The following is a 26,687-nucleotide window of genomic DNA, read 5'->3' as shown; positions in this document are numbered from 1 at the left end:
CAAGGTTCTAAGTGTGGCCCTCGAGTCTTTGCTGGAGTGGAGGACCCACAAACAGCTTTTGTTTATCAAAGGGAAGATCCACGATCTTCGCCTGCAGGTCCCTGGGGACATCAGACATCTGGAGCCAGGATTCCCTACGCATTACCACTGCTGCAGCTGTTGAACGTGCCACTGTGTCCGCCATGTCCAGGGCAATCTGGGCTCCCGTCCGCGACGCTGCATAGCCCTCTTGAACAATCGCCTTTAACACCGGCCTCTTGTTTTCCGGGAGCGAATCCATGAGGAGAGTAAGCCTGGAGTAATTGTCAAAGTTGTGGTTTGATAGATGTGCCGCGTAATTTGCCACTCTCAATAATAGGGTAGAGGAGGAATATACCTTCCTGCCAAACAGCTCTAGCTTCTTAGCATCTTTATCTGACCCCCCCGGATTTGTACTGAGACGCCTTCGACCTGTGCTGGGATGATTCGACCACCAAAGAATTGGGTTGCGGGTGACTAAAGAGGAACTCCATGCCCTTGGCTGGGACGAAGTACTTCTTATCCGCCTACGAACAAGAGGGCAGAATAGAGGCCGGGGTCTGCCATATGTTAGTGGCTGACTCCATAATGGCTTCGTCCAGGGGGATAGCGATTTTAGATGAAGCCGGGGGTCTCAAATTTTTCAGGAGTTTATGATGCTTCTCCTGCACCTCTGCTATTTGAATGTCCTGCATGAAAGCTACTCTTTTGAACAGCTCCTGGAATTGTTTAAGGTCATCCGGGGGGGGGGGGGGGGGAGAAATCCCTGGGGGCCATGGCCTCATCTGGGGAGGATGAGGAGGAACCACTGGGGTAAACCTCCCTCAAATCATCTGACTCCCGAGGTCGATGATATACTTGCTCCCTGGAGGATTGTGAAGGAAAGTCTCGGGATTCTGGACCTAACTCCCCGAGACAACTGTGTTCCCGTCCCAGAGCGAGAGTGTACACGGGGGTATTGATGAGAAGCAGGGGAGGACCTGTCCCTGGATCTAGACCTGCGGTGTGTGTGTTCTGCATGATGAGGACGATCATAGCAGCATGGGCAAGGGCCCGGTGATGGAGACCTGGACCACGATCGGGGAATGTACCCATGATGTCTGGGAGAGCGGGACCTCCGCAACGACATAGATAGTGGTGAAGCTGGTTTGTGATAGTACTCAAGGGTATCCGTGCCCAAAAATGGTGAAGGTGCCCAAGCCATGGAGAAATTGGTTGGAGGAATGGAGAGGGAGGTCCTAGATAAGCCAGTGGAGTTACAGCCCGTCGGTGTGGCGTGTGTATCTCGGGGGGGAGCGGGGACCTAGGTGATAAGGGCAGTGCAGCCCTGCCTGGAGATGGACTCAGGTGCCGAGTTTTTGTTTTTGCCTTGCCCCTCCCCTGTGGGGTGGGCACCGCCCCTTCCTGTGCCGGGGATCTTGGCACCGCGCTCGGCACAGTCAGCTGCGGTGCCGCGCGGGCAGCTTCCTCCGGCAACGGTAGGCTCCGTGCTGGGTGCCCCTGCACCATCGGCGCCGCCAATTGCGGCACCTTGCGTGCCGTCTGTTGTGGAATCAGAGGCTCAGCCTCTGCCACATGCGCTGCTGCTTTCATGAGCTCGCGGCGGGGGGCTCTGCGTTCCGCTCGTCCTGCCCACTGGGCCCGCCGGCAAGGATCGAGCCGGGGAGAGTTTCCTCCTCTTCTGCACCGAGGGGGTCAAAGAGGCTGCCTTCCTTTTATGCAACCCAGAGGGCCCTTCTGCATGAGGTTTCTCCAGCGGTTCCGGCTGGAGAGCCTTATCAAACAAGATCATTTTGAGCCTCATCTCTCTGTCTTCCCTGGCCCTGGCTGTAAGCTTAGCGCAGTGGGAACACTTCTGGGTAACGTGCGACTCTCCCAGGCAGCGAATGCATTCACTATGCCCATCGGAGGCCGGCATAGCTTCACGCCAGAACTCATACTTCTTAAACCCCGAGGAGGCCATCGCGGTGAGTCTTTACTGTTAATAGGGTACTTAGCCACTAATCAGTGCTTTCTAACCCAAAATAACAATCACCGGCCTGCAGGGCAGCGGAAGGGTTAACTAGCCTTCTTGTCCACCCCTCTCTCCTTCGTTCCTCTTCTTTCTGCTAGCTAATATTCTCTTTCTTTCTCTCTCTCTCTTTTTTTTTTTTTTTTTTTTTTTTTTTTTTTGATATTGACAAAACAAACTACACGTAAAAACAACTCTCTTATCTGTCTCTGGCTTTAGCCTGAGCGGATTCTGTCTGCAGCCAATGGTGGTTGAGAAGGAACTGGCGGGCACCGGATCACACACATGGCCGGGGGCACGCAAGGGAGCGGCGCGCGTCAGCGCATGCGCGATCCAATAGAAACTGCTAGAAGAATTCCGATCTGCAGCGCCAGGCAAGCCCGACACCTATTGTGGAGCACCCATGGGGACCACTCGAAGAAGAATCACTGTTTCAGCAGCCCCAGAACTAGCTGAGGCTCCAGCCTGTCCCAGATGTAATCACTGAGTTCCTAGAAAGTCACAATCTGTGACAAATTCCTATCCTTAATTATAAAATTGTCCATAAATTTTAACACCCGTTACTTTGTCCAAAACCTTAAAAAGGAGTAAGGAAAGCACTGGACAAAGGTGGAGTACACCTTGTGAGTGCATACATGACTTACTGAAATATCCTCTAATAATTCTATTCCTTCACATGTAACATAGAAGCAAACTCACTAGATACTCTGGGAGAGATTAAAATAAGAGTTCCGGAAAGATGAACGTACTAGAGTTAGAATGAACAACAACACAGCTTACACTGGCTAAAGGGTAAGGATTTAGTACTTTGCTGATTCAATTGGTTGAGATACTAGAGAAAGTTGTGGCTTTACACACACATACACAGAGTAAAAGCTGTATTCCTTGGGCCTGTACCAACCAAAAAGCTCTATAAACCAGCATTTCTAATCTTCATACACTCCAGCTGACAGGCAGGGCCAGCGGGCTCCGTGCCAGCTCCAACTGTCTCCCTGAAGCAGCAATATATCCCTGCTACTCCTTGGCAGAACTGCCATGAAGGATTCACAGTTCAGGAGAGGGTGTGAGACAGGGGTGCTGGATCCAGGTGGCACCCACCTCCAGCAGCTTCCCACAGCTGTGACATACTCCTCAGTTCCTCTGCAGAGATGTGACCAGGTAGCTCTGTGCACTGCCTCTACCCACAGTCACTGCCCCCGATGCTTTGCTGATCACATTTCCTGACCAATGGGAACTGTGGGGCCAGTGCTCAGGGCAGGGCAGGAGCAGGACAGAGAGTGACCTAGCCATGCCTCTGCCAGCAGCAAGGACAGGTTGCTGCTTTGGGAAGCCACCTAAGGTGAGCACCCCCCAGATCTGGCATCCAAAACCCATCCCACACTCAAATTCCCCATCCTGCTCCCCTTCCCACAGCCATACCCATAGTTAACCACAATTTTTCCACCTATTTGACCACACCATTCTGCCAACATGCTGGATAAAAAAAGCTTTTAAGGGCCTAAAAAAGACATGGCATAAATAATAGAGAGGTAGCTGTGTTAGACTATATTCTGACAAAACAAACAGTCATGTAGCACTTTAAAGACTAACAATGATTTATTAGGCGATGAGCTTTCGTGGGACAGACCTATGTCTTCAGATCTGAAGACATAGGTCTGTCTCACGAAAGCTCATCGCCTAATAAATCATTCTGTTAGTCTTTAAAGTGCTACATGACTGTTTGTTTTGTTAGATACCATAAATAAGTCTGTCCTCAAAACCTTTTACCTTGCTCCCCCGACTTACTCCACCCCACCTCCAAGCCAGAATAAAGAGAGGCTGCAACTCTGGGATGACTGAGTGCAGGCAAGGATACAGGACCAAGGCTGGAGCAAACAGCTAGGACTCCAGGTGCAGGGCCAGCAGCCAGGCCAGCAGCAGAATGGGATGGTGCTCCCTTCTCTGCCCCCCTCCCCTTACAAGAGCTGACTTTGGTCCCAGCCATTCCCCACAGGTTGGGGACCTCTGGCATAAGATGAGCAGAATGGGTAAAATTATTTAATTTTAGACTGTTTTGGGGGCTCTCTGTTACAATTAGAACGTATATAAGCATTTTCGTCAAGTTATATGATACCAAACATTGCTTTCAAAGCAATCTGGAAAGAAAACAACTATTTACATAAACAAATTTTTCCATACAGTTTTTGTTGAATAAAGATGATTATTCCCTGCTACCAAAGTCCAAACTCAGAATGGATCTGTACATTAAAGTCAATATGCTATTAACTTTGCCAGTCACATTCAATGATTACGTGGGATGCTGCAACCTAATGAACTACATATGAACTACATATGCAAATACAGTAGGAAAATCTTAAATCAAAGAGCATTTGTTACATCTGCTTGTGGGAAAATCCTGGCCAAATTAAAGTCAAATAAAGTCAAGTTTCCCACAGACTTCAATAAAGCACCTTCTGCCTTTCACAAAGAAACCCACACAGGTAAACTAAAAACATCTAGAGACTTACTTTTGATTTTCTTCCTCTTCTGATTCTTCATGCTGGTCAAAAAGCTCCCATTTAGAAGTTGTAACAGCTAAACAAAAAGAAAGAAAATTCTAAAAATAAACAAAATTACTGACAATTGAGCTGTACGTAAATATTATAAAATGCAAAATGTACAACTGTGTAGCAACCAGTGTTTGCTACAACTATCCCCTTTTCAAGGAAATCAATTCCATGTTTACTAAAAGCTGCACTTGAGTAGAGTAAATTTTTGATTTATTATTTAATGACAACATGAAGGACGTGGTAAAATTTTCAAAAGCACCAGATTAACTTTTAGAAGCCAACATCCCATTCACGGAAGTGATACAGGTAACTTAGACTAAATCTCAGGCTGCTTACACTATGAGATAAATTCAAATTTATTTATATCAATTTTCTTATTCTGAAATTTATAAGTTCAATTTTGACTATCCTCACTTCACACTGTGCTCCCCACAAAGTTGAGTCATTGCTAACATAGACTGTTCCAGCAGTGCATTGTGGGAAGCAATGCCACAGTTCTCATCTCCGTAGCATTCTGGGTATGCTCGTCTTGACATCATCATTCCCCTCCCAATCACTGAAAATATGTTGATCCCTGGAAACAGTGCAGAAGACACTCAAAATCAGAAGGAAGAATTTTTGGTTTCCCCACACATTACATTACCAACACGGGTGGAGAGACTATTCTCAATAGGCCATCCATCCCACCTACAATTATTGCCAAAATGTGATCCCTGAAAAAAATGCAGGGGCCCAAAATGTTTCTTACATTGGTAAGAATGTACAAAGAAAGAATTTTTGGTTTCTTCACACCACCAACATAGCGTGTGGGGAGCCCTAATGAAGGGTCCCAGACTGTGCAGGAAAAAAAAAAAAAAACAGTTGGTTTTCCCCCAGCAGTAGCAATCCCAGGTATGGGCCAACGGAGAGGGAGTGTCACTGGATGACCAGTTGAAATGCTCCTCCCCCGTTGGCAGTAAGCTCCCTAGCCACAGGGGTAAATTTTTCCCCAGCAGCAGCACACCAAGCCTAGCTATGGGCCAAGAGCAGGGGTGTCGCTGGATGACCCAGTTGAGCTGATCCTTCCCCATGGTGGCAGCAAGACCCTTAGCTGCTAGGGGGAGACTTTTCTCCAGCGGCAGCAGCAGGCCCAGGTATTGGGCAGGAGGGGAGTGTCACTGGATGACCAGTTGAAGTAGTCCTCCACCCTTGGCAGCAGCAGCCCATGGCGGTAGCAAAGTCCCCATTATCTTAACCCCGGAGTAGACTTCCCCATGGCAGCATAAGCAAAGCTCCCCCTGCAATATCTTTACCCCCTGGGGAGACTTCCCCATGGCGGCAGCAAAGCCATCTCTTTCCCGTGTAACCGGCAGCACTGTCAGCACCGAACCACAGGCACACCTTGGGTTGGGGGCTACCCATGTGATGTGGCTGAGCGCAAGAAAGACCCAGAATGAAATGATGAAAATGCAATGGGGGAAGATGATGTCAAGACCAGTGAGCAATGGCGCCTGTGTGTGTGTGGGTGGGGGGGGCAGTGTTCACACACAAACGTTAACCACTGAGAAGAAGTTTCTTGGTCTGTTACGCAAGCACAAACCCCAGCACAGCCTTGACGATATGTGGTGCAGTGGGGCAGGGGCTGGTGGCGGGCCACACAGAAAAAAATAGCAAGTGTACCGACAGTTGCGAACTCCCTGAAGGGGCTACTGAACAGGCAGATGTGCTCACACTGCTAACACCATGGAAAGAAAGAAGCCATTTCACAGGATGTCATAAACTAACATGAGCCCACAGCTAAAGGCTAGCTGCTCCCGCTTGGAAATTCAAGCTCTTCCTGTTACTGGAGATCAGCAGGCAGTGCAGAGCATGGAGGGGGGCATTATGGATTACACACAGGACACCTCTGGAGGGTAATAAATTTGCTATCAAGATGTGGCGCTTCCACACTTGCATTTAATTCAACTTCTGAATTCGAGCTTGATGCTATACCCATCAGCTAATTGCGATTTTGTAATCTCAAAATCAGTGCACCCAAAATCAAGCTAACAATCTTTTCAGTGAAGACAGTCACATGGTAAATTTGAGCTAACTCAATTAAATTTGATTTTATCTCATAGCGTAGCATAGATACAGCCTCAATAACAATCAGTGGGACTTTGAGGCCCATTTTCATTACTTTTTAAAATGGAACTTGGTGTTCTTAAAAAAAAATTATCCGTAGAATGAACATTTGGAAGTAAGTAATCTGTAGCATGTCACTAGATGCTTTCCAACATTTGTTACACACTGGAAAAATTTTTAAAAGTTGACATGCTACTAAAGTATGAAAAATAGATGTAGATCAAAGTTCAATTTACTTCATAGAAAATTGTAACAGAAGAAAAATTACTGAAACAGAGTATTTAAACTGCATGAATAGCTTTAGATAGCCTACTTGCATGTTCATGCAAACCAGCCAAATGACAATAAAGTAGAACTCAAGCTTCCAATTTTCTTACAAGAGAGTCTCAGTTTTAAATATTTTTTTCTTTTTGTAAACTAACCCTGAGCTTCCAGTTCTGATTCATCCACTGCTTCCCATTTTGAAGGGGCAACTTTGAATATGGGCTCATTCTTTTTAGAGTCTTCAGAAGTATCCACTGTTGAGAAAAAAATATTAAAATCATTGTCTGAAGTTCTCTCAGTAGATCTTAAACTCTGAATATTATGAAGGCATCTGCAGGACAACAAAACATTTGTGTGGCTTGTCTCATCACCCAAAAGGATCAAGACTGGGACTCCACCATGATAGATAATATGCGCTTCTCTCTCTCTCTCTCTCTCATTTTGAAATTCAAGTTTACCAAGGAGACATCAGGCCACTAACTTTTTCAAGTCAAGTTCCAAGATAAGCATTAAGAACATTATATTAGGAAACCTAAAATTCCAAATCACAAGTTGAACTTACAAGGTACACCATCAAGATCATCATCAAGAGATTTAATAGGGACTCCATCAAGATCATCTATTGGCGCGGCATCAATAGGAATTCCATCAACATCTTCCAGTGGTGCACCATCAAGCTCTTCCTCAATGGGAGCTCCATCAAGATCATCTGGAACTTCCTGAATGCAAATGTATTTATGGTAAATACTTAAGTTCCTTCAGCTAGAGGCTGCTCAGAATGTGATCTAAATTGTTTACTTTTCAATTTCTCTAATTAATTTTAGGTAACCTCTACTCATTGGATTTTTTTAAAGCTAAAACCCATTTTAACTAGAAAACAACGAAGTGTTCTGGTAGCACACACATTAGTGCATTAATCTAAATTGATATCTGCTCCTTTTTAAGTATAACTACTCTGTAATTTCAACAGAAGTGGCTAAATTATCTCATACAAGTCTGGTAATCAGGAAGCTTACTTATAGTTCTGGAATATCCATATGCAAAAGAAAGGATGATGAACACACATAACATAAAGCTTTGGCTCAAATGAGACAACAATTAATTCACTGAAGGACACAGCTGCGCACCTGACGTCAGGACATGTGAAAAATTTCCTGAAAGACTTTAAACTGAACAACTGGCAAATAAGCTCTTTCCTTGGTAGCAACACAAAGCAATATTCACATAATCACACCTACAGAATGTTTTCTCATGTTAGGTATGAGCACTCTCCATAAGGCTCATATGTTTTCTTGGCTCTATTGTTAGCATTCACAATACTGTAAGAACTCTACTTTGCATTCATATTGCACTTAACGTCTCTTGTATACCATACTTTAACAGTGCTGTAATACAAAGACTTATTAACCTTTGTTTGTTTACTAGCCATTAGTGATTTGATATTCCTCACTTAGGATACATATTTAATTCTAAAAATGTCAGTCAGCACACATCCCATGCTCTGGGTGGTCTAACAACTAGGAAGGACTGTACAGTGCAGCCCATTTTAACTACATGTTCAGGCATGTCACCTAAGCATTCTTCAGACTTCCTCTCCTGGGGGGAAATAAAAGAAGCAATTCCTGACTCTGACTTGCCAAGGCTGGGGTAAGCAAACTGCAATGACCACCCTGGGCAATGACATATCAACAGTTCCCTCATTTAAACATAGTTCCAGCTCGAGTAGCTCTACTAATGCTAAGTGTGATACTATGGCAGAGGAAGAGAAAACTTTAAAAGAGGAATGCCAATGCCTTAAATTCCACCTGGAAATTCACTAGTCAGCTCTACAAGGCACTTAGTGTACAAAGTAAATAGCCTGTCACATTCTGCATTGGCTTCAGTTTCCAAACAGTCTCAGGATATAACCCCATGATATACTGCATTACAGTAATCGAGTCTGAAAGTGACAAGGGCATGAATTATGGTAGCAACATCCGTATCTGAAAGAAACTGTTACATCTATCTTCCAAGACTCAAATGAAAAGAAATTCTCTTAGATGCACCTGAGCATCCAATAGCCTCCTCAAGTTTATCAAAAATCCATAAATTTCAAACCTATCATAAACAGCAGCAACACCCATTCAATCAGGGATGCCAAAAAAACCTTGCGAGTTTTTTGGTTGCTTCCGCCACATTTGCATCATTATCAAGGTTCAGTTTTAGTTAATTCAAGCACTTACCTCTGTTTCTTTTTCTTCTATAATATTTACAAGACCCAGAAAAATATTCTGCAGTTTGATCAAAAAAGGTTCTGGATAAATTGCCCAGTCTTCCCATGCTCTGAAGCATGTCATTACCCGTTGCTAAAAACAGAAAAATGCTAACACTTTGTAATAGGAGGTATTTTAAAAATTATCAGCAGTTTATAGTGCAGCACTATAAAACAATTAAGTTTATATTTCAAATGCATGTTGTAAATCAATTTTCTACAGTAAAACAAATACTTTATGTGTAATTTGTATGTACAGAAAGCAAACAGAGGCTGAAAATAGAAAGTGACCATTCTAGGTTAAGCATTTATGAAATCTAATAAATAGCTTGAGGATAAAACTGTATTCTGTGCCCAGTAACTTCTTACCACACTAAGATTTCTTACATTGAAATGTACATGAACTGATATAAAACTGATGTGATCATACCAAAACAAATCCATTCTCAAACACCACATTTCTTCCCCAGTTCCGTAAGTATATATTAAATATATTAGTTGTATTTTCTTCACTTACGCTAAGCTCTACCCTCAGGCAAAACACTAAGAGAAAATATTTTTTCCCCCTTAAGCATTTTAAACTTAACATTTGTATAAGAACACAGTTTGAACAAAAATTGCAGGCTATCACAGCTGTGACAGGAGAGAAAAGTGGAACTCCAGTTTCAAATCATACAATCCTGAATTTGGAAATTTGTGGATTTATCAGCTTTTGTTATAAACACATCCTCTTGGGCAGAATAATACTGTTATTTAATTCACATTCTCAATAATGTCATATTAACAATAATGCACATACCTTGAAATTTTCAGACTGTAAATGGCCCTGTATTGTACGGTAGGTAGCATTGAGATCAGAATATATCTGACATAATTTTGTTTCAAAACTGGAATTAAAACACATTTCTTAAGTTAAACAGCATAATGATGATTGTAGTTTAGTTCATAACGCACGCACCTGAAACTTATTCCTTTCAAATATTTTGGTTTCATCATCAGGATTTGCAGCCATGAATTTATTTATAAACCAAGTACAGTTGCCATATGTGAAATTTGTTTCAGTGAATGATGGAATTATAAGGGGAGATACTCATTAGTGCTTCCAACTGTTTACACTGTAGTATGGGTGAAGTGGCATAAAAGCACTTTCCAGGCCAAAAAGAGTCCCTCTATGAAGGGCCATGAAAGATGGACATAAGCCTCTTTTACAAGCAGTACATCTATACTTACTGGGAGATCGACTTATACACAGTCACACTTCCGGGGTTCAATTGTGTGCGCCTAGTTGAGACGAGCTAAATCAAACCATCAGGGCTCGACAGCTGGCCCTGATACTCCTCATTTTCACGATGAATAAGTGAGGTTGTGTTAGCCTGGCTACAGGTTGACAAGAGAGTTTCTCCATCAATCTCCCTTTGGGGACGACCAGATAGATTTATCTTTGATGCATTGATTCTAGCTACACAATTGTCTTAGCTGGAGTTGAATATTCTAAGACTGACATTTAGGACTAGCCAAAGCCTGACATGGGGGCATACTAAGTGGACAACTGCAATGTTTTGGAGAGTCCAAACAGTGCTGTACCAAAGCAAACTTGCGGCTACTATAGCTTTAACAAAGCTCCAGAGTAACCAAGAAGCAAAAGAGCATAAAGACATTCCTTGTCCCTAGTCTTGAGTTCTACATTGTGCCTCACACAGTGCTTGGAAAATTTTGAGAGTGAGATTTTGTGCTCTACCTACCATCCAGATTTCAGAGGAAAAAGACTTCTATCTGGAAGATTTACTCACAACACTGTTACGAGTAACTGCAACAGCCCCATTTCTATAATGGGGTTCCACACTTGCATGAGGGGCCACCTGCATAACTAATTGCAGAAGGGGCGGGCGGAGCGGAGCTAATGGCAAAACAACAGACTAGAGGAAAAACACATTTCTATATTCCTGCATTTGTATTCTTTGTGCGTGTTCAACAAAATTTCTTACGCACTCAGTTTCTTGATTTCCTTGTACAATATACTTCTCCAGTTTGTGTGGACTTTTACACAGCAACTCATGAAAGAAGAAACGTAAAACTTCGGGACAGATGTGTCCAAAACACTTAACTCATATTTTTAAAATGAATTTGATTTTAAGTTGTCGTTTTCACTCAAAGTTCAGTATGTTTGGAAGTAAATTCAATATAACTGAGCACAAAATAAGAAACTGATGTAATAAACTATGTCACAAAGGAGTACGTGTTCCTATCAATCTAATCCCTGCTGCTCTTTGATCCACTGACATGAATTAGGCTACAAAAAAGTTACAAGAGTAAGATGAAAACTAAGAAGCCAGGTAAGGAAAACTGTGGTGGGAAGGGGGCAAAAAAGTGAAAATTCTTGTTTTAGGCATTGGCCTGATCGTTGTAAATCGGGTACTGGAGCTACGCCAGGTCATTTCTAAAATTCAAGCCAATGAAAGCAATGTGCATAGATGAAGATATAGTCCCAAGAGGGGGACGGACAAAAAGGAGACACCTATCACATTTTAAATCATGCTATATACTATGACAGAGAGATACAATGATATCCACACCAATAAAATGAGGAAGGTTTATCCTTTCCTACTTACAATACAATGTTTCTCTACCCTTTCAATCCAGATGGAAAAACTAGACAGATGTACTTTAAAGCTATGATTACATTCCTTTATTTCTGTAAATAATTTCAAAAAAATTATACTTACAATTTTCTATAGTATGAAGCATTGGCAACTTTAGCTGAAGAGTTATATAACACATCCGACACCAGATATAATCTTGCTATCTAAGATAAAAAAGCATCCAAATTAAAACCAACTTTTAATAATTTAAATTTGCTGTGATAGTATTGTGATATTTTGGGATAAATAAAAGACATGCAAATTAAGAGACTTTGGGGTATTTTAAATTAAACTAGGCTGATGCCAGTTATTCTCTTGTATATTTTTATCCATTTCCAGTCATCAGAACTTCAGTACACACATTAGTTGTATAACCTTATCAGGTAAAGATTAGGATTCTGACTTGTTTTACATATGTATGAAAACTTACATATTCTACTCAGGAAGTGAAAAGGCAACACCTCCCCCACCCATACACAAGTATAATTTGAAAGGAATGGAAAACGTGAAAAGTTTCAAATGGAAAAATAGTAGGTGGAGAAAGAATTAAAAATTTGCTCCAGCAATATGGCACACCCCAGAAGAATGCAAAACCAACTTCAAACTCTGCTTTTGATACAGAAACTCGGTATCATCGTGAACAAGGGAACAATATTCGTAAATGCATGCATGCCTTATTGAGAAAGGCCCCCAAATTACACATAGTATCATTAAAGAAATTCTTTATACCTTTTTAGGCAGAGGAGTCTTCAGAATGGACAATGACTCAGTAATGCAGTCGACTATTTCTTCAGCAGCTTCAGCATTATTAAGACAGAAAACCATTGCATCGCCAATATCGTTCTTACGAGGTGTTAATCCACGCAGGATTTCCTCTAATTTGTCCCTCTGTCTAAAATTTCAGCGTTTTTTACATTTTAATATAATGTAACAGAACTTTGCCTAAACATTTCTAATTAAGTTTACAGTGAGATAACTATTTTAGGGCCAAAATAAGCTTAATATAATCTGTTGCTGTACATATTCAATGATTAAGGTATACATATTCCTTAAGATTTGTAAGCTTCTCTCAGATGAAAACCTCAAACACACAATTTAAGGACAAACTAGCCAAAAATAAACCAAAGGCTGTTTCTAGTCTAAACTCTATTCTAGTCTATGCCAAGTTATACCCTATCTCCACAGCAGTACATATTTCAACATTTATGTTTGTGTAAAGAACAACCAAATAATGAAACAGAAGTTCACATCTTAGTTTTTAACCACACTTGGTGGAAAGTTGGCAAAACAATAATCATGTATAAGGAGAGAAAAGTTCCACCCTAACAGGGATGTTAGCAGTTAACCAGTCGGGGATGGAGTGCCCCCTACACCTCTGCCCAGTGCAGACAGGAGGTTGGCTCTGGCCTGCAGGGCCACCAAAGTTAGGGGCATTCCAGCACAGCCAAAGCAGCACCCATCTGCAGCAGAATGGGCTGGGGAGCTGCTGAGGAGGCCACTCCACACCAAGCTGGAATGACCCCATTGCTGCACACAGGGGCAACTATGGCTGGGCTGGAGGTCTCCTGCTTGTGACGCACAGGGAACTGGGAGTGCTCCAGCCCGGCTTATGTGTCCTTGCCCACAGCATGCCTGGGACTGCCGCGCAGGGGCTGCTCTGGGATGCCCTCCACTTGCAGCAGTCCCACAGGCAGCAATGCTCCTACCAGAGAAGAGCTGCTTTAGTCCCTGGCATGCCACAAGCAGAGGTGCTCCAACCCAGCCGGAGCAGCCCCTGTCCATAGCATGTGGGGAGGTGTCACTCCAACCGAGTGCTTAACCCGTTAATGTATTAAACGGGACTTTACATTCCTACACCCTAATTTCCTCTCCTAATAGTGTAACAAGTGATTTAATTACATGGACTTCAGTGAAGTTATTCCTAATTTACATCTGTGTGAGAGAAGTATCAGGCCTGTGACTTTCCAGCTTTTATGAGAGCTTTGGATATAAAAAGCTATACATAGAATTTATTGTGAACTCTTGTCTACAGTAATCTTAGAATTTGTCAAATATAAAGAAAGACTATAGCAAGAATAATTTAGTTTTGCTGCTTGTGATTTGAATTAAGATGAAGTTAACATGGCCGTTTTCAGTAAGTTCAGCAACAAAGTTCCTTTTGTAACCTAACACACTGGTTGGGCACTACTTTTAACATGTCACCACAGTTACAGCTAATGCAAAACCAAAACTTTATACTGCCCTGTAAGTTTCCCTGTGTTGATTAGTAGCTATTTCATATTTTAATTTCCAGTCAATGAAATCACTAGATATAAATACATTACAATAAGTCTGAATAAATTACATTAAGATAGATCAAATTCTAGTGACAGGCTGAGTAAATAGGGACAATGCTTACATTTAACTCTTTTCAAACACCCAAAGGCGGCAAAATGTTACCTGCTTGTTTATTTTCTCCAGCCCAGATTCTGGAATTACTCACCCACCCACAGATGGAGAAAGAAAAATGACAAATACTTTGACATCTTTCTAACCCTCTTAAATAGGGGTCTGTACTAACAGTCTGAGCACTTCTGAAGCAGTTAAAAAGCTAGGGCAAGCAAACAACTGAACCTAATTAAATCTAAAGGTGACTAGAAATTAATCACACTAAAAATACATGAACTGTCCTAAAAACATATCTATAAACAATAGTTCTAAAAGAGCTGCAAACTCGTAAGATTACAGTAAAAACACAGTAGGGTGTCTGAGATGGGATATAATAAATCAATCAATCAATCAATCAATAAATAAATCTGCAGGTTAGACATTATGACGACATCTTTCAAAAGATTAGCTCTTTTAAGTTCTTACTCCTCCTTGAGTGCACCCTTCTTGTTTGGTTCCTCTACAAAGGCTTCAGTTTCTTGCTCTTCTGACATCCCATGTAGGTATGGATTTAATGGTGGAGGCCTCCAAAATGATCCATTTTTGAACATACGAAAATCTTCCGTCCTCCACTTGGTTGGCGCGTCTCCCTAAAAGAGCAATAACATTTCACTCAGCATTCCCGTACTTCATCAAGTGCAGTACTGCGAATTATTAATATTTTACTTGCCTGCAAAATTGAATACAGCTTCCATCTGTAGTATACATGGGCTGGAGTTTGGTTTTCAAATAAAAACCTAAGCCATGTGCAGGGGAAAAAAGTAAACCATGTTATTGTAAGTATACGTATGAACAATTCAAAGGAAACACTATCTAAAGAAGTGCAAGGCATCCATATACAACTCCTTCTCCTCATCCCTCTCTGGCACCCAAGAGCAGCAGAAGTAAGAGTGCTGCCCTAGCACTGCAATAGCAGTTCTGTGGAATCAATACATGGAGACATATACAAAGAATGGGATGAAAAGCAAAACTCCAGAGATCTCTGTGTTCCAGGGCTGAGTAGGATTTTGATAGCGCAGCTACGGGACTTACAAAAAGTAAGTGGCTTGTCCCTCTACAAAGAGGAGATTCATCAGTTTGAAGCGCTACTATAGCCCCTAAGACTACACTAGGAGATGTAGAATTATTCTCCAGACTTTAGTTCATTAACTCTCAAGTTGCACACGACGGACTAGAGCTGGCCACAATTATTCAAACTGAATAATTTTCCACTTGAACATGCTGCTCTCTCCCTCTCCCTCTCTCTCTCCCCCTGCTGTAGGAACATTCTGCCAGCCTGACGTGCTTTGCTTAGTATTTTACATTAGCATAAATCAAGTTAGAACAAAGATGAAATGAAGCATTTCAAACTTACTGAAATTCAGCATTTAGGTAAAGCTGATTGATTTCTCAAACTGTTTTTTTTAGGAAATTTGGAAATTTCATTCAGACCCAGAACAAAAGGAATTTTCAAAACATCAGTTTATTTTGGGACAGAAATTTTGAATTTCAAACAGCTGTATTAGGGATCTTATTCAATTCCTGTTCAAAGATAGGAGAAAGACTCCTAACTTTTACTGAAGTCTGACATTCATATATGTCATGCAAATGCCACATTTTGCACTCCATTATCAACGACACTGAACAATTCAGACTTAAGTCGCACATCATTTGAAAAAAATTACTGTAGATGGGTGAAGTTTTGATTTTACCAATGGCTTTAATGGCATGAGTACTAGAACTTACTGAAAACAGTTTACCACTGGAAAACAAAGTTTATCATTTGACAAAACCAAAAATTGAAATTTTGTCAGAGAAATTTAATAAATTCATAAAATCATGCCAAAAGTGTCCAAAAACTCAATGTTTTGTTATTTAGCAATTTTTTTCATTTTGAAACTATTTTGTTTAGAAATTTTTGGTAGGGGGAAATTTCATTTCACAAAAAAAAAAAAAAATTGAGGTTTTGTTTTCCTTCTGATCCCAGACACATGAATTAGTAAAACTCCAATTTCCAAAATTTAAACTTATTTACATTCAACATAGTTGTCCAGAAAACATCGCCACTATAGGTTTTTTTAAAAAGATAATTACTAAAAATAACTGAACAGATTCAATATTGCTAGATGTTAAACAAAAATAAGCACCTGAACATTGGATTGTTGATTTCTCGGTTCATGATCATGGCTTCAAACATGGGTCCTTCACGTACCACAAACTCTATCATTCGATGTATTAATGCGAGCAAATTCCTACAACAACAACACAGTTAAAGAAAAATGGATTCAGACCTAACACCTTATAAAACTACACTTCACTTAAAATACTATTACTGTGTGCAGGAAATTATTTTGCTGTACTGTTTTAAAAAAAATTTATATAAAAATAAGGTAACATGGAGCAAAGTTAAAGCTGTGCATCAGTAACACAGGCATATTAAAATGAAAAGATGTCTGATAAAGGTGGAGCGTGCATTTTCTAAGTGAAGCTTATATTCCTAAATTTCAACAACTTAACGCACATCATCATCTTCTGCCTTAGTCAAAACTAAGAACAATCTCATTTATAAAAAAAGGGCAACTGAACACCAAAAGGTGATCTAAGTTAATCAACAAAAAGTTAGCCCTGAACTAGTGTTGATACATTAAAACCTATAATGTATCATTTAGGCCGTGTCTACACTAGCCCCATACTTCAAAATTGCCATGCAAATGGCCATTTCAAAGTATACTAATGAAACGAAACGAACAGTAGACACAGTATACAGAATACTAACTTTTAAAATGTATCAACACCAAGGCCATGTCTACACTAGCCCCAAACTTCGAAATGGCCATGCAAATGGCCATTTCGAAGTTTACTAATGAAGCACTAAAATACATATTCAGCGCTTCATTAGCATGCGGGCGGCCGCGGCACTTTGAAATTGACGCGCCTCGCCGCCGCGCGGCTCGTCCCGACGGGACTCCTTTTCGAAAGGACCCCGCTTACTTCGAAGTCCCCTTATTCCCATCTGGTCATGGGACATAGTGTAGACATCTGCTCATGGGAATAAGGGGACTTCGAAGTAGGCGGGGTCCTTTCGAAAAGGAGCCCCGTCGGGACGAGCCGCGCGGCAGCGAGGCGCGTCAATTTCGAAGTGCCGCGGCCGCCCGCATGCTAATGAAGCGCTGAATATGTATTTTAGTGCTTCATTAGTAAACTTCGAAATGGTCATTTGCATGGCCATTTCGAAGTTTGGGGCTAGTGTAGACATGGCCTTGGTGTTGATACATTTTAAAAGTTAGTATTCTGTATACTGTGTCTACTGTTCGTTTGTTGCACTCAAAATTAAACACAAATTATCATTTAACGTGTTTAATAGAAACTCCATCCAGCTTTCAAGCTAAAGAAACACAAAAGAAAAATTATCTGAGGGTGCAAAATTTTGCATTCTTCTTCCTGACATAAGCCAGATGGAGATTTTATTAAAAATAGGTCATGAAGGAGCCCGCATCCTTTTGGGTCAACGTTTAAACAAACCTACATATCATTTATCAAACATAACACGTGATGGTTCATCCATTTTGTAGCAACCCAAATTCAAGGAGCCAAATTACAGCTCCAAAATTTATAATGAAAGCTAAACTCCACATTGCTCCACACAACAGCTTTATACATCTATGGTCAGACAAACCTGTCAGATAAAAATCAACTTTTTTTCATTTGAAAATTTAGACTCACTTAAAGACTAGTAAAAACTCCTGCAATATGGCAGAAACTGATTTTCAGAGAATATTTACTACTGAACAGTGATCTTCTCTTGGCTAACTAATATTAAACTATGGTGAAAACTATTTTACATTTTGAAACAGGGCCTTAAGTTTTCAAGGACAGATCACAAACTACACATATGAAAGGCTTAACAAATGTGTTTCAGATATGGTGCAAGCAAAACAAATACAGCTTTAATTTTATCTGGTTTGTTTCTGCTCCATGAATTATTTAAATCAATACAAAAGGATATTGGCTCTTTGAACATTGTACATACATTTTCCTTTAAGTGACCTCAAAACAGCTTAAAACCCACAAAGTATTATGTTTAAAATTTGGCAACTGTCCATAAAAGAAAATACAGAATTATTTCATTTGTGTCTCCATGTACCAAAGTGCTTAATATGGTTACTAGGTGCTGGCTTTATTTTACCATCTTAACAGTTCAAAGCTCTCAAAGACAAAGTCCTCAAATGGAAAATTTTTTCCCCACAAAACTAAGGAAGGTAATTCAAACTAAAATTTAAGACTAGAGAAACAATCTGCCCCTATAGCTTTAGAAATTTGGAAATTGTCTGAATTACTTATTAATTACTAGCACTACATTTCCATCCTATATTACACAAAAGTCCAAAAGCAGTATTTCAATTAAACCCTACCTACAAATACAGGGTGTTTTTTGGGGGATAAATACATTTGATAATCCTGGAAACATTCTGCAGAGAACATACTCAGAGTAATTCTGCAGCAATTTTATGCAGTGCAGCGTTTTGAAAGTTCAAGTAGCAAGGACATTTCATAATGAGCAAGCTATTTGAAAAATAACTTAAAATTACAATTAGACTTTTAAGCCTCCTGATGAGCATAAATTCACAGATTTTTATGGCAGGAAGGGATCACTGAGATTAGCTATCCCAGGTTTCTGCATTACACTATTATGGAAGTTCAACACAACAACTCCATCAAGCCCATCCTCTTGTGATTGAGCAAAAAGGCTTATTTTAGAAAAAATATGCAGTCTTATTTGCAAGACTGAGCAGGATATAAGATTTAACATATTATACTTCGGAAAAGATCATATCACTTCTAACACTTACAGTGACAATGCAATAATCTAAAACCAGTTTCTCTTGCAAAATAAAATATAAAATGTTCAGTGTATAAACTAAAATATACGCCAAATTAAATATTATTGAAATGAAAAGGAAGGAAACTGGCTTTACCATCAGGGCATTCATCTTGCAAATATTTACATATCTGCAATCATCTGAGAAGTCCCTTTGAAGTCAAACACAAATTAAATGTTTGCACAACAGGGACACTGTATAGTAGTTTCCCCATTAGCAACACCCTAACATCACTTCAATCAAGTTAACAGGAAGCTATAAAATGCTGAATTCAAAGTTATTTTCAAATGCAAGTCAGTTAGTAAGTGATGTGCACTCCCTACCAGTGTACTTTCAAAATGCTGCAATACATAAAATGGGAGTATAGCTTTCTCTGAAAACTAGTTACACTGCAAAACGTTCCCATTTTAATACTTTTTTTTTTTTTTTTTTTTTTTACTAACAAAGAAAAAGTTCTAACTCTGATTTCAAAAGCAAATTCCTACTCGCCACTATAATTATTCTATATCACTAATAAAAAGGTGCTCCACCCTGTAATTTAGCAAAATTACCACTACATTTGTCTATACTGGAAAATATATTTGTATTATGTCTTAAAACCCTTTATATAAAAAATAGGGGCTATTTTATCACAACAAAAACAGTGTAGTACAAAAGAATGATAGTTTAAAGTGCATTATTTAAAAATGTCAATTATCTTAAGCTGGCCAACAAAAAATGTCTTTCAGTTATCATAAAACCACATTTATTGGAGCCGATCGTACCAATGTCTGGTCAAAAACTGTATACTTTCCCAATCCATCCCATGATGTTTTCCTGGTCCCCCGCTGCCGCAGACAGTTCAGCTGGTGTTGCTCACCAAGGCCAATGTCAAAGAGAATTTGGTTTTCTTTTGTGCTCATTTACTTTTAAACCAGTGTTGTGTTCCTATGTTTGGGAAGAGGTTTTAGCTTAACTGAGCAAGGGTATACCTGTATCAATGCCTCAACTGTTACACTAATGTGATGCCACAATTAAACGTATACTCCTTACATTACAGAACATCCTATTCCAGCTGATTACCTATTTAGATGACTGCTGTGTGAGAAAAAGGGTAACAAAGATCAATTAATAGGGTAAACTGAATCAAAGCTCTGAGTTATATATTCACAATTCTGCAAAGAAAAGAGTAAATACAGAAATGCTGTAGCTCTCTAACCTATTCAGATGTTAATGGCTAGATATAAGGAATTGTCGCTATTCTTAAATATGCTCGGAGTAATATTCTCTGATGAAATTACGCGAGTATACCTCAAGCCTGGCTGCTGAGAATCCTAATTCTGTTGTTCGCCACCAAACTGGTGAAGTAAATATTAAATGTGAAATACAGGCTGCTAGACAAATTAATTTCTATTATAAGTAGTATTGAAGAACCATTGCTCAGTCAAGCTATTACCTTTTCCTCAACATCACAATTTTTCTTTAAATTCCGAAGGGGATATTTTCTATATTTAGATCAGTAATAATAAAGAAAAACATGTACCTTTCTGTTGGGATAACCACTTTGACTATGGCTTGCGACAGAGTCTGTATATGAAGTCACATCAGATAATAAACATAGAATATGTGAGTATTGTTAACAAGTAACAAGCAAAAATATACATATGCATTGAAAATACTACACATCTATCACAAGACTTGCAGGCAATCACTGCTGGAAAGTTATAACTAAGCAATTACATAAAAAGCAGATGGTTGTGTTCAGCGAATCATAAAAGTTCACTAATTGCAAAGTATTAGAACATTCCTGTCGGAATGCACATCAATGCACTGAATAAGTACTACACTGAGAATAAATTAAGGAATTTTAATTTATGAAACATTTCTCAACTATCTGACCTGAATCATAATGATTTTTGCTACTCCGTTCCCGAGCCTTTTAAAAAAGTAAACTTTCATTTACGCTTCACTCATTAAAGAATCAATTTCTTACAAATGTGAATCAAATTGGGTTTAAAAATACTTACCTTTCATTTTATTCTCATATCTAATGTTCTAAAAACCTTCTGAAAATATTCTGACTCCAGCTATCCTCAGATATATATCCTCAAATCCTAGCAGCCTACTATACAGAAGAACTATTTTATGAGCTCGCTATAGTGTAAAAATTAAGCTATTTGAATTCATATGTAGCATTTGCTTTAAAGAAAGTAATTTAGATACTGCAAATCTGGCAGCTTACAAAAGGGGGGACGTAGGAGGAAAAAAACCCAGGGAGTTTGGAGGGGGAAAATGATGGCCAGATTTAAAAGAGTAATAATAAAAATAAGATGAGGCCCAATACCATGGCCTAATGTACTTATACAATGCCTCAGGGATAAAAGGTCCCTTGGGCTAAGGCAGGGAACAGCTCAGTTTGTGTAGCTAAGGGCCACCAGAAACAGAATGAAAAATGCAATTCTATAAAACCACTGAAAAAGACTACCATAGATTTAATATTTATAAATTAGATATGGCCCAGGGTACATTTTTTAATTACCTTCTCAAAATCCTCCTTGTTTTTTGGTGGCGGTAACATCGGAGCATTAGGGTTCTTCAATCTCTCTCTAGGCTGTGCATTAAAAGGCAGTCCTGATGGAGGCGGTGGGAGGGTGTGCTCCATCATGGAAGGTGGAATGTATATTGGGTGTGGAGGAATAGGTACAGCTTTGCCCCAGCCTAGCTTCATTTCAAAGGACATAATCATCTTGCCTGCAAAAGTAAAAAGTTATAGCTGAAAAAGGAAAGCTAGGTCATAAACTGGTACTGTGCCATTGGTTACAATGCTGAATTATGGCTTTTGGGCCAGTGCCTGCCTATAAGAAGGCTAATCTATTTTCCTTTAACTGTATGGTAACATTATACCAACACCGCAGATTACATTGTCCCAAAATGAAAGGCCACTACATAAAAGAATTTGAGGGTGTCAAAGTATCCTGTCAGGAGAGTACAGTGCACATAGCTATTGAATTGTTCAAGAACTAATTAGATCAGGGTAACTACTGATTCTCTGCATATATACTAGAGCTTAAACACCAAACTCTAGAGGTGCAGCTGCACAAGGAACCAACTTCCAGGTTAGGCACTACTTCCAAGTAGCCAACAGAGAGTCTACACACATTTCCCCTTACTTGAAAGTCCTTATTCCATTCCTGGGAATGGAGCAGGGCCTAACATTGAAGTTTAACTTTGAAGTAGGGTGTGTGTAGATGCTCAGCTTTGAAGTCACTTACTTTTAAGTTGTACTTCAAAGCTACTTTTGTAGTGTAGACACAACCTACAATACTAGGTTCCTCCATATGGAAGGTCTGAAATGAATATTAAACAAAAAGCTACTCCTCAGAGAAGGCCAAAAGATAGCATGAATTTAAGTTATAGGGAAGATAAGCAGCTCATTATAAAATAGGAAATATAGAAAGCAAGGACACTAAAAACTGTAAAATATTTATCCAAACTGGAAAATAAACAAGGAACCACCAAGTTAAAAAGAAAAATCTGAAGTTTTATTCAGAGATGAACAATTTAATGAGTGCAAATCAAAATTATGCACTTTAAAATATAAATGTACTTTTGGAGCACAATTTCTTCATTATCCAAAATAATATGCCAGAATGTCCTGTGGGAACTATCAATTTAAAAGCAACCACTAGCAATCATAGTGGCAAAATTTAACCACAATTAGCCATTCTTTGGTTGGTCAGGGCTTCCTTAACCCAAGTGAAAATGTTTGCACCATACTATACGCACTGGCAACAACAAAATGGAAATACAGGTTGGAGAGAAAGCCATTCCACGCACCCAGAGTTACATAAAAGGAGTACTTTAATACATTTTATTTCAATTTTTATATGTTTCTTCACTTGGCAGGTTCTCTTTATGCTTTGTCAGTATTACAGCACAAGGTTTGTGCATCAAGTCTAAAACTTTATGATCACTCTACTAAATTCAATTGATTCTAATATGCAATCAAATGGATAAGCTATAAAGTCTGTACATCATTATTTAGGCTTAGTCTATAGTAAAACATTTGCCAATACAGTGGTACTATAAGTAACCTAGGCAATGTCTGCACTACCCCTTACATCAGCAAAACTTGTGTTGCTCCAGGTGGTGGGGGAGTGAGCTTAGGTTTCACCAGCATATACACTTGTGCACAGACAACACTCTCCTGCCACCATCCTGCCTCTCATTTAGATATTATTACATTGACAGGGGAGCTCTCCCCCAAGCAGCAGGGGCGGCTACACAAAATCATACAACAGCACTCTTTCATTAGCACGGTTGTGCCACTATGTTCATTAGCATAGCTATGAGCCTAGTGCAGACCCAGCTAACATCCATAAAAATGTGCTTTCACTGGCATACTTATATCATTTCCCAAAAGGAAATGCCCTACACCCTCAAAACACATTTTTGCTAGTATATCCACAAATATAGTAAGATTGAGAAATATAAAAATGTAAAAATATCACACCCCTAATCAATATTATTGCATCAATGCAAAGTTGTAAGAGTACACCTGGCCTCAATTCACACAGCTTTAACGACTTACCAAAAATAACTAATTCACTGTTAACCTTTTTAGCTATGTATAATATCGTAGCACCCCTCCCACCCTCCACAATTGGAACAACTCAGAGGAAAGGAAGCCATAAAGACGACTTCAGTCTTATTTTTAAAACGGCATTTAAACCTACACTAGCAAGTAAATATGAATATGGTAAGTTTCAACCATGTCTAGGACATGCAGTGTTTTCCATTATTTCATTTTGAAAGATCTTAACTCAAAGATATGTCTGCCAAACTTATATTTCAAGCCTCCCTCCAGAGGTAGACAATTTTAAGTCCTGTTTACCATTTAAATTTTTTAATGCTCGTTCAGCATCTCTCCTGTTCATAAAGGCAACAAAGCCACAGTTCCTCTCTCTTGCTCTTTCCTCATCAGTTCTTGGCCACATAATTTTAACACTAGCTAATGGTCCGAAGCGCCCAAATTCTTGACATAACATTTCTTCATTCATCTATAAGAAAAGAAACTTGAGTTAGGAACTAATTATAGGTTTTGTAAGGCATCTACATCACCTTGGTAGCTAAGTGTTGTGATATTATTTCCCTCAATTCTCTGAAAGAAACTGAACACTATCTAGGTTAGTGGTTCTCAAACTGTGGGTAAGGAGCCCAACGTGGGTCATGAACTCCTTTTAATGGTGTTCCAGGCTCGCCGAGACTTGTTCAAGCCAAATCCTGAGCCCTACCACCTATAATCTAAGCAAAAGTTGGAGATCCAGGGCACAGATCTGAAGCTTGAGGGCTTCAGCCCTGGGTAGGAAGGCTCAGGTTTTGGGCTCACCTCCCCAATTATTGTGAGCTCAAGTAAGCTCAAACTTCAGTCCCCTCACCTGGGGTCATGAAATAATTGCTATCGTCAGAAAAGGGTCACAGTGCAATGATGTTTGAAATTTTGGGGAGTCTGCCTCATTGTGCTGCTTAAGGCTGCCATTCCTAGGGGAAGGCTCTCTTGAAAAGGAATATCTCATTTTCCAACCCAACCATAACTGCGCTGATCTTTTCCAGCAAGGAGGTTTATAGCAGAAATGCTCCACGGAAAATGTTGCTGCCAGTACTTCACTGTCTAAACATGGATTTCTACAATGTGGTAACATTTTTCACTAATATATAATGTTTAAGTATACAGTTTAACTATAATTGGTCACCATAAAACAAAATTTCACTGAGATAAAAATCTAGAGAAAACTCCTGAAAGAGTTCAACAAGATTCAATGTAAATGCTACTCCTGGTTACCTGGCTAAATCCCACATTACCTGAGGATTAATGTTTCCAAGGTACAAATTCGTTGTGCTTGGATCACCAACATCATGAGAACCTGGTGCATAATCATCCAGCACTAAAATAATGAGAAGATGATTATAATCCAAAACTTTAATTTAAAATGACAATATACTACTGAATGAGAAAGAAACTATATTACCACCAGAAGATCTGTTTCTTCTTGAAGGAGCATCCACTAAATAAAAAGAGATTGCATATATTCAGTCTATATTTCTTAAAAAAAAAAAAAAAAGGGCAAGCAAACAATAAAACAACAATTACTTACTGGACCGGCGCTGCCCATCTGAATCTGACTGAGGTGGCTCAAAACGACTTAATCTACCTTTTGTTTTATGCCTTTCGTCACGCTCCTCTTGAATTCTACAAAAATGTTAAATACAGGTAGCAATTAACTATAATTCTAGTGATCAATTCTAATAATGAAGATTTTTCAAATATCATCTTCCAAAATGCGAGCATTCAGCATTTTCTTAAGTCATTTTAAAATGAAAATATTGGTAGTAAAAAGTATTAAATTGCCAGCACCAAAGTTTTCCACTTAGCCAGAGAAATGGAACAACTCATAAATGTAATCTTCTCCATCTCCCCAGCCACTAGTTTGCCTTAAGCCCAAACTGGACAGGCCACCAGCAAGAACTTGTTCCATTTACAAGATCAAGAGCAGGTCAAAGGGCACCAGTCTGAAAAAAAAAATCACGAGATCCAGTTTTTGTACCAAACTCTGTCAGTGACTTACCGTGGTTCATTGGACAAGTCACTTCAATCCCATACCAATTTCCTCTTCTAACTTCTCTGTTTTGTCTAAACATAGATTAAGCTCTTTGTTGTAAGACATGTTCCAGTGTTAGTACAGTGCAATGAAGGTCCAATCTCAGTCACACAAATTAACATTCAATTATTGGATGTTCTACTGAATGCAGCTATTTTTCTTAACATAGTGTTTTAAGAACTAGACCACCAATTCAATTCATATACACTAACTAGCAAAGGGACAGTAATAAAGTTTGGTTACTATCAACAAGCACTGTTTGTGGATTTATAACCCAGTGACTCTGCATCAACTGCCAATCCCATAAGACTCCCATGTGTCCTTTTCACCTATCCTACCTTATCAAGGCGAAACATGGTGCAATATGATACACAGTTGTTTCACCCTGCGTGATACAGCGTACCTTGTTTTCAGACCCTCTCCAGAGGATTCAGCACTCAGTTATAAAAGACTTTTTGCTATTTTAAAAAAACAATTCCATTCATTTAAAAAAATCATCTGCACTATAGAATGACTGTTATTCTTCAAATAAAATTCATAAAAATCCTCTTTGATCCCCAACTCTCCCCACTCTGCTTGTCTTTGGGATCCTTTTCTGAGGATAGGCTATTATGACTGTTTTCCTTTGATCTACAATCTGCTCTATTCCTCTGGCTAAAATCCATTATCTCAGTATACACGTTCACATATAGAAGCTACTACCTCCCAATCCCACTGTCCACAATACCATGCTTCACAAGTCACCTAATAAAATCAAAAATCACAATGACCACGCAGAAGCATATAAATTCCCTCTGGTCCATGAAACATGAAGTCCCTGCCCTTATAAATGAGATATGTGCAAAGCTCAAAAGAATTTTCTTGTTTAGATTAAACTGCTTTTGTATTCATTCCTCACTGAAAAAACTGAAATATTCCAATAGCACTA

At 39.6% G+C, this 26,687-nt stretch overlaps 1 protein-coding gene across 2 annotated transcripts in view; it reads right to left on the bottom strand.

Moving 5' to 3' along the window:
• Positions 1-26,687, bottom strand: part of U2SURP (U2 snRNP associated SURP domain containing) — a 70,706-nt gene that overhangs the window by 16,335 nt on the left and 27,684 nt on the right. The window contains exons 7-22 of one of the 2 annotated variants that reach the window (XM_075004656.1): positions 25,256-25,350; positions 25,130-25,165; positions 24,963-25,045; positions 23,995-24,160; positions 21,640-21,851; positions 20,644-20,687; positions 16,389-16,493; positions 14,933-14,999; positions 14,689-14,852; positions 12,565-12,727; positions 11,920-11,999; positions 9,996-10,083; positions 9,168-9,290; positions 7,508-7,664; positions 7,104-7,199; positions 4,537-4,603 (exon numbers count right to left, since the gene is read on the bottom strand). In XM_075004656.1, coding sequence (XP_074860757.1) covers positions 4,537-4,603; positions 7,104-7,199; positions 7,508-7,664; positions 9,168-9,290; positions 9,996-10,083; positions 11,920-11,999; positions 12,565-12,727; positions 14,689-14,852; positions 14,933-14,999; positions 16,389-16,493; positions 20,644-20,687; positions 21,640-21,851; positions 23,995-24,160; positions 24,963-25,045; positions 25,130-25,165; positions 25,256-25,350 — 1,746 coding nt within the window. Of the gene's footprint in view, positions 1-4,536; positions 4,604-7,103; positions 7,200-7,507; positions 7,665-9,167; positions 9,291-9,995; positions 10,084-11,919; positions 12,000-12,564; positions 12,728-14,688; positions 14,853-14,932; positions 15,000-16,388; positions 16,494-20,643; positions 20,688-21,639; positions 21,852-23,994; positions 24,161-24,962; positions 25,046-25,129; positions 25,166-25,255; positions 25,351-26,687 lie in introns of those variants that run through there. The other variant, XM_075004657.1, reaches the window with a different exon arrangement.

Source organism: Carettochelys insculpta, chromosome 10 (genome assembly GCF_033958435.1).
Source record: "Carettochelys insculpta isolate YL-2023 chromosome 10, ASM3395843v1, whole genome shotgun sequence".
NCBI classification, from domain to species: Eukaryota; Metazoa; Chordata; order Testudines; family Carettochelyidae; genus Carettochelys; species Carettochelys insculpta.
This window is presented reverse-complemented; position numbering and strand designations above follow the sequence as displayed.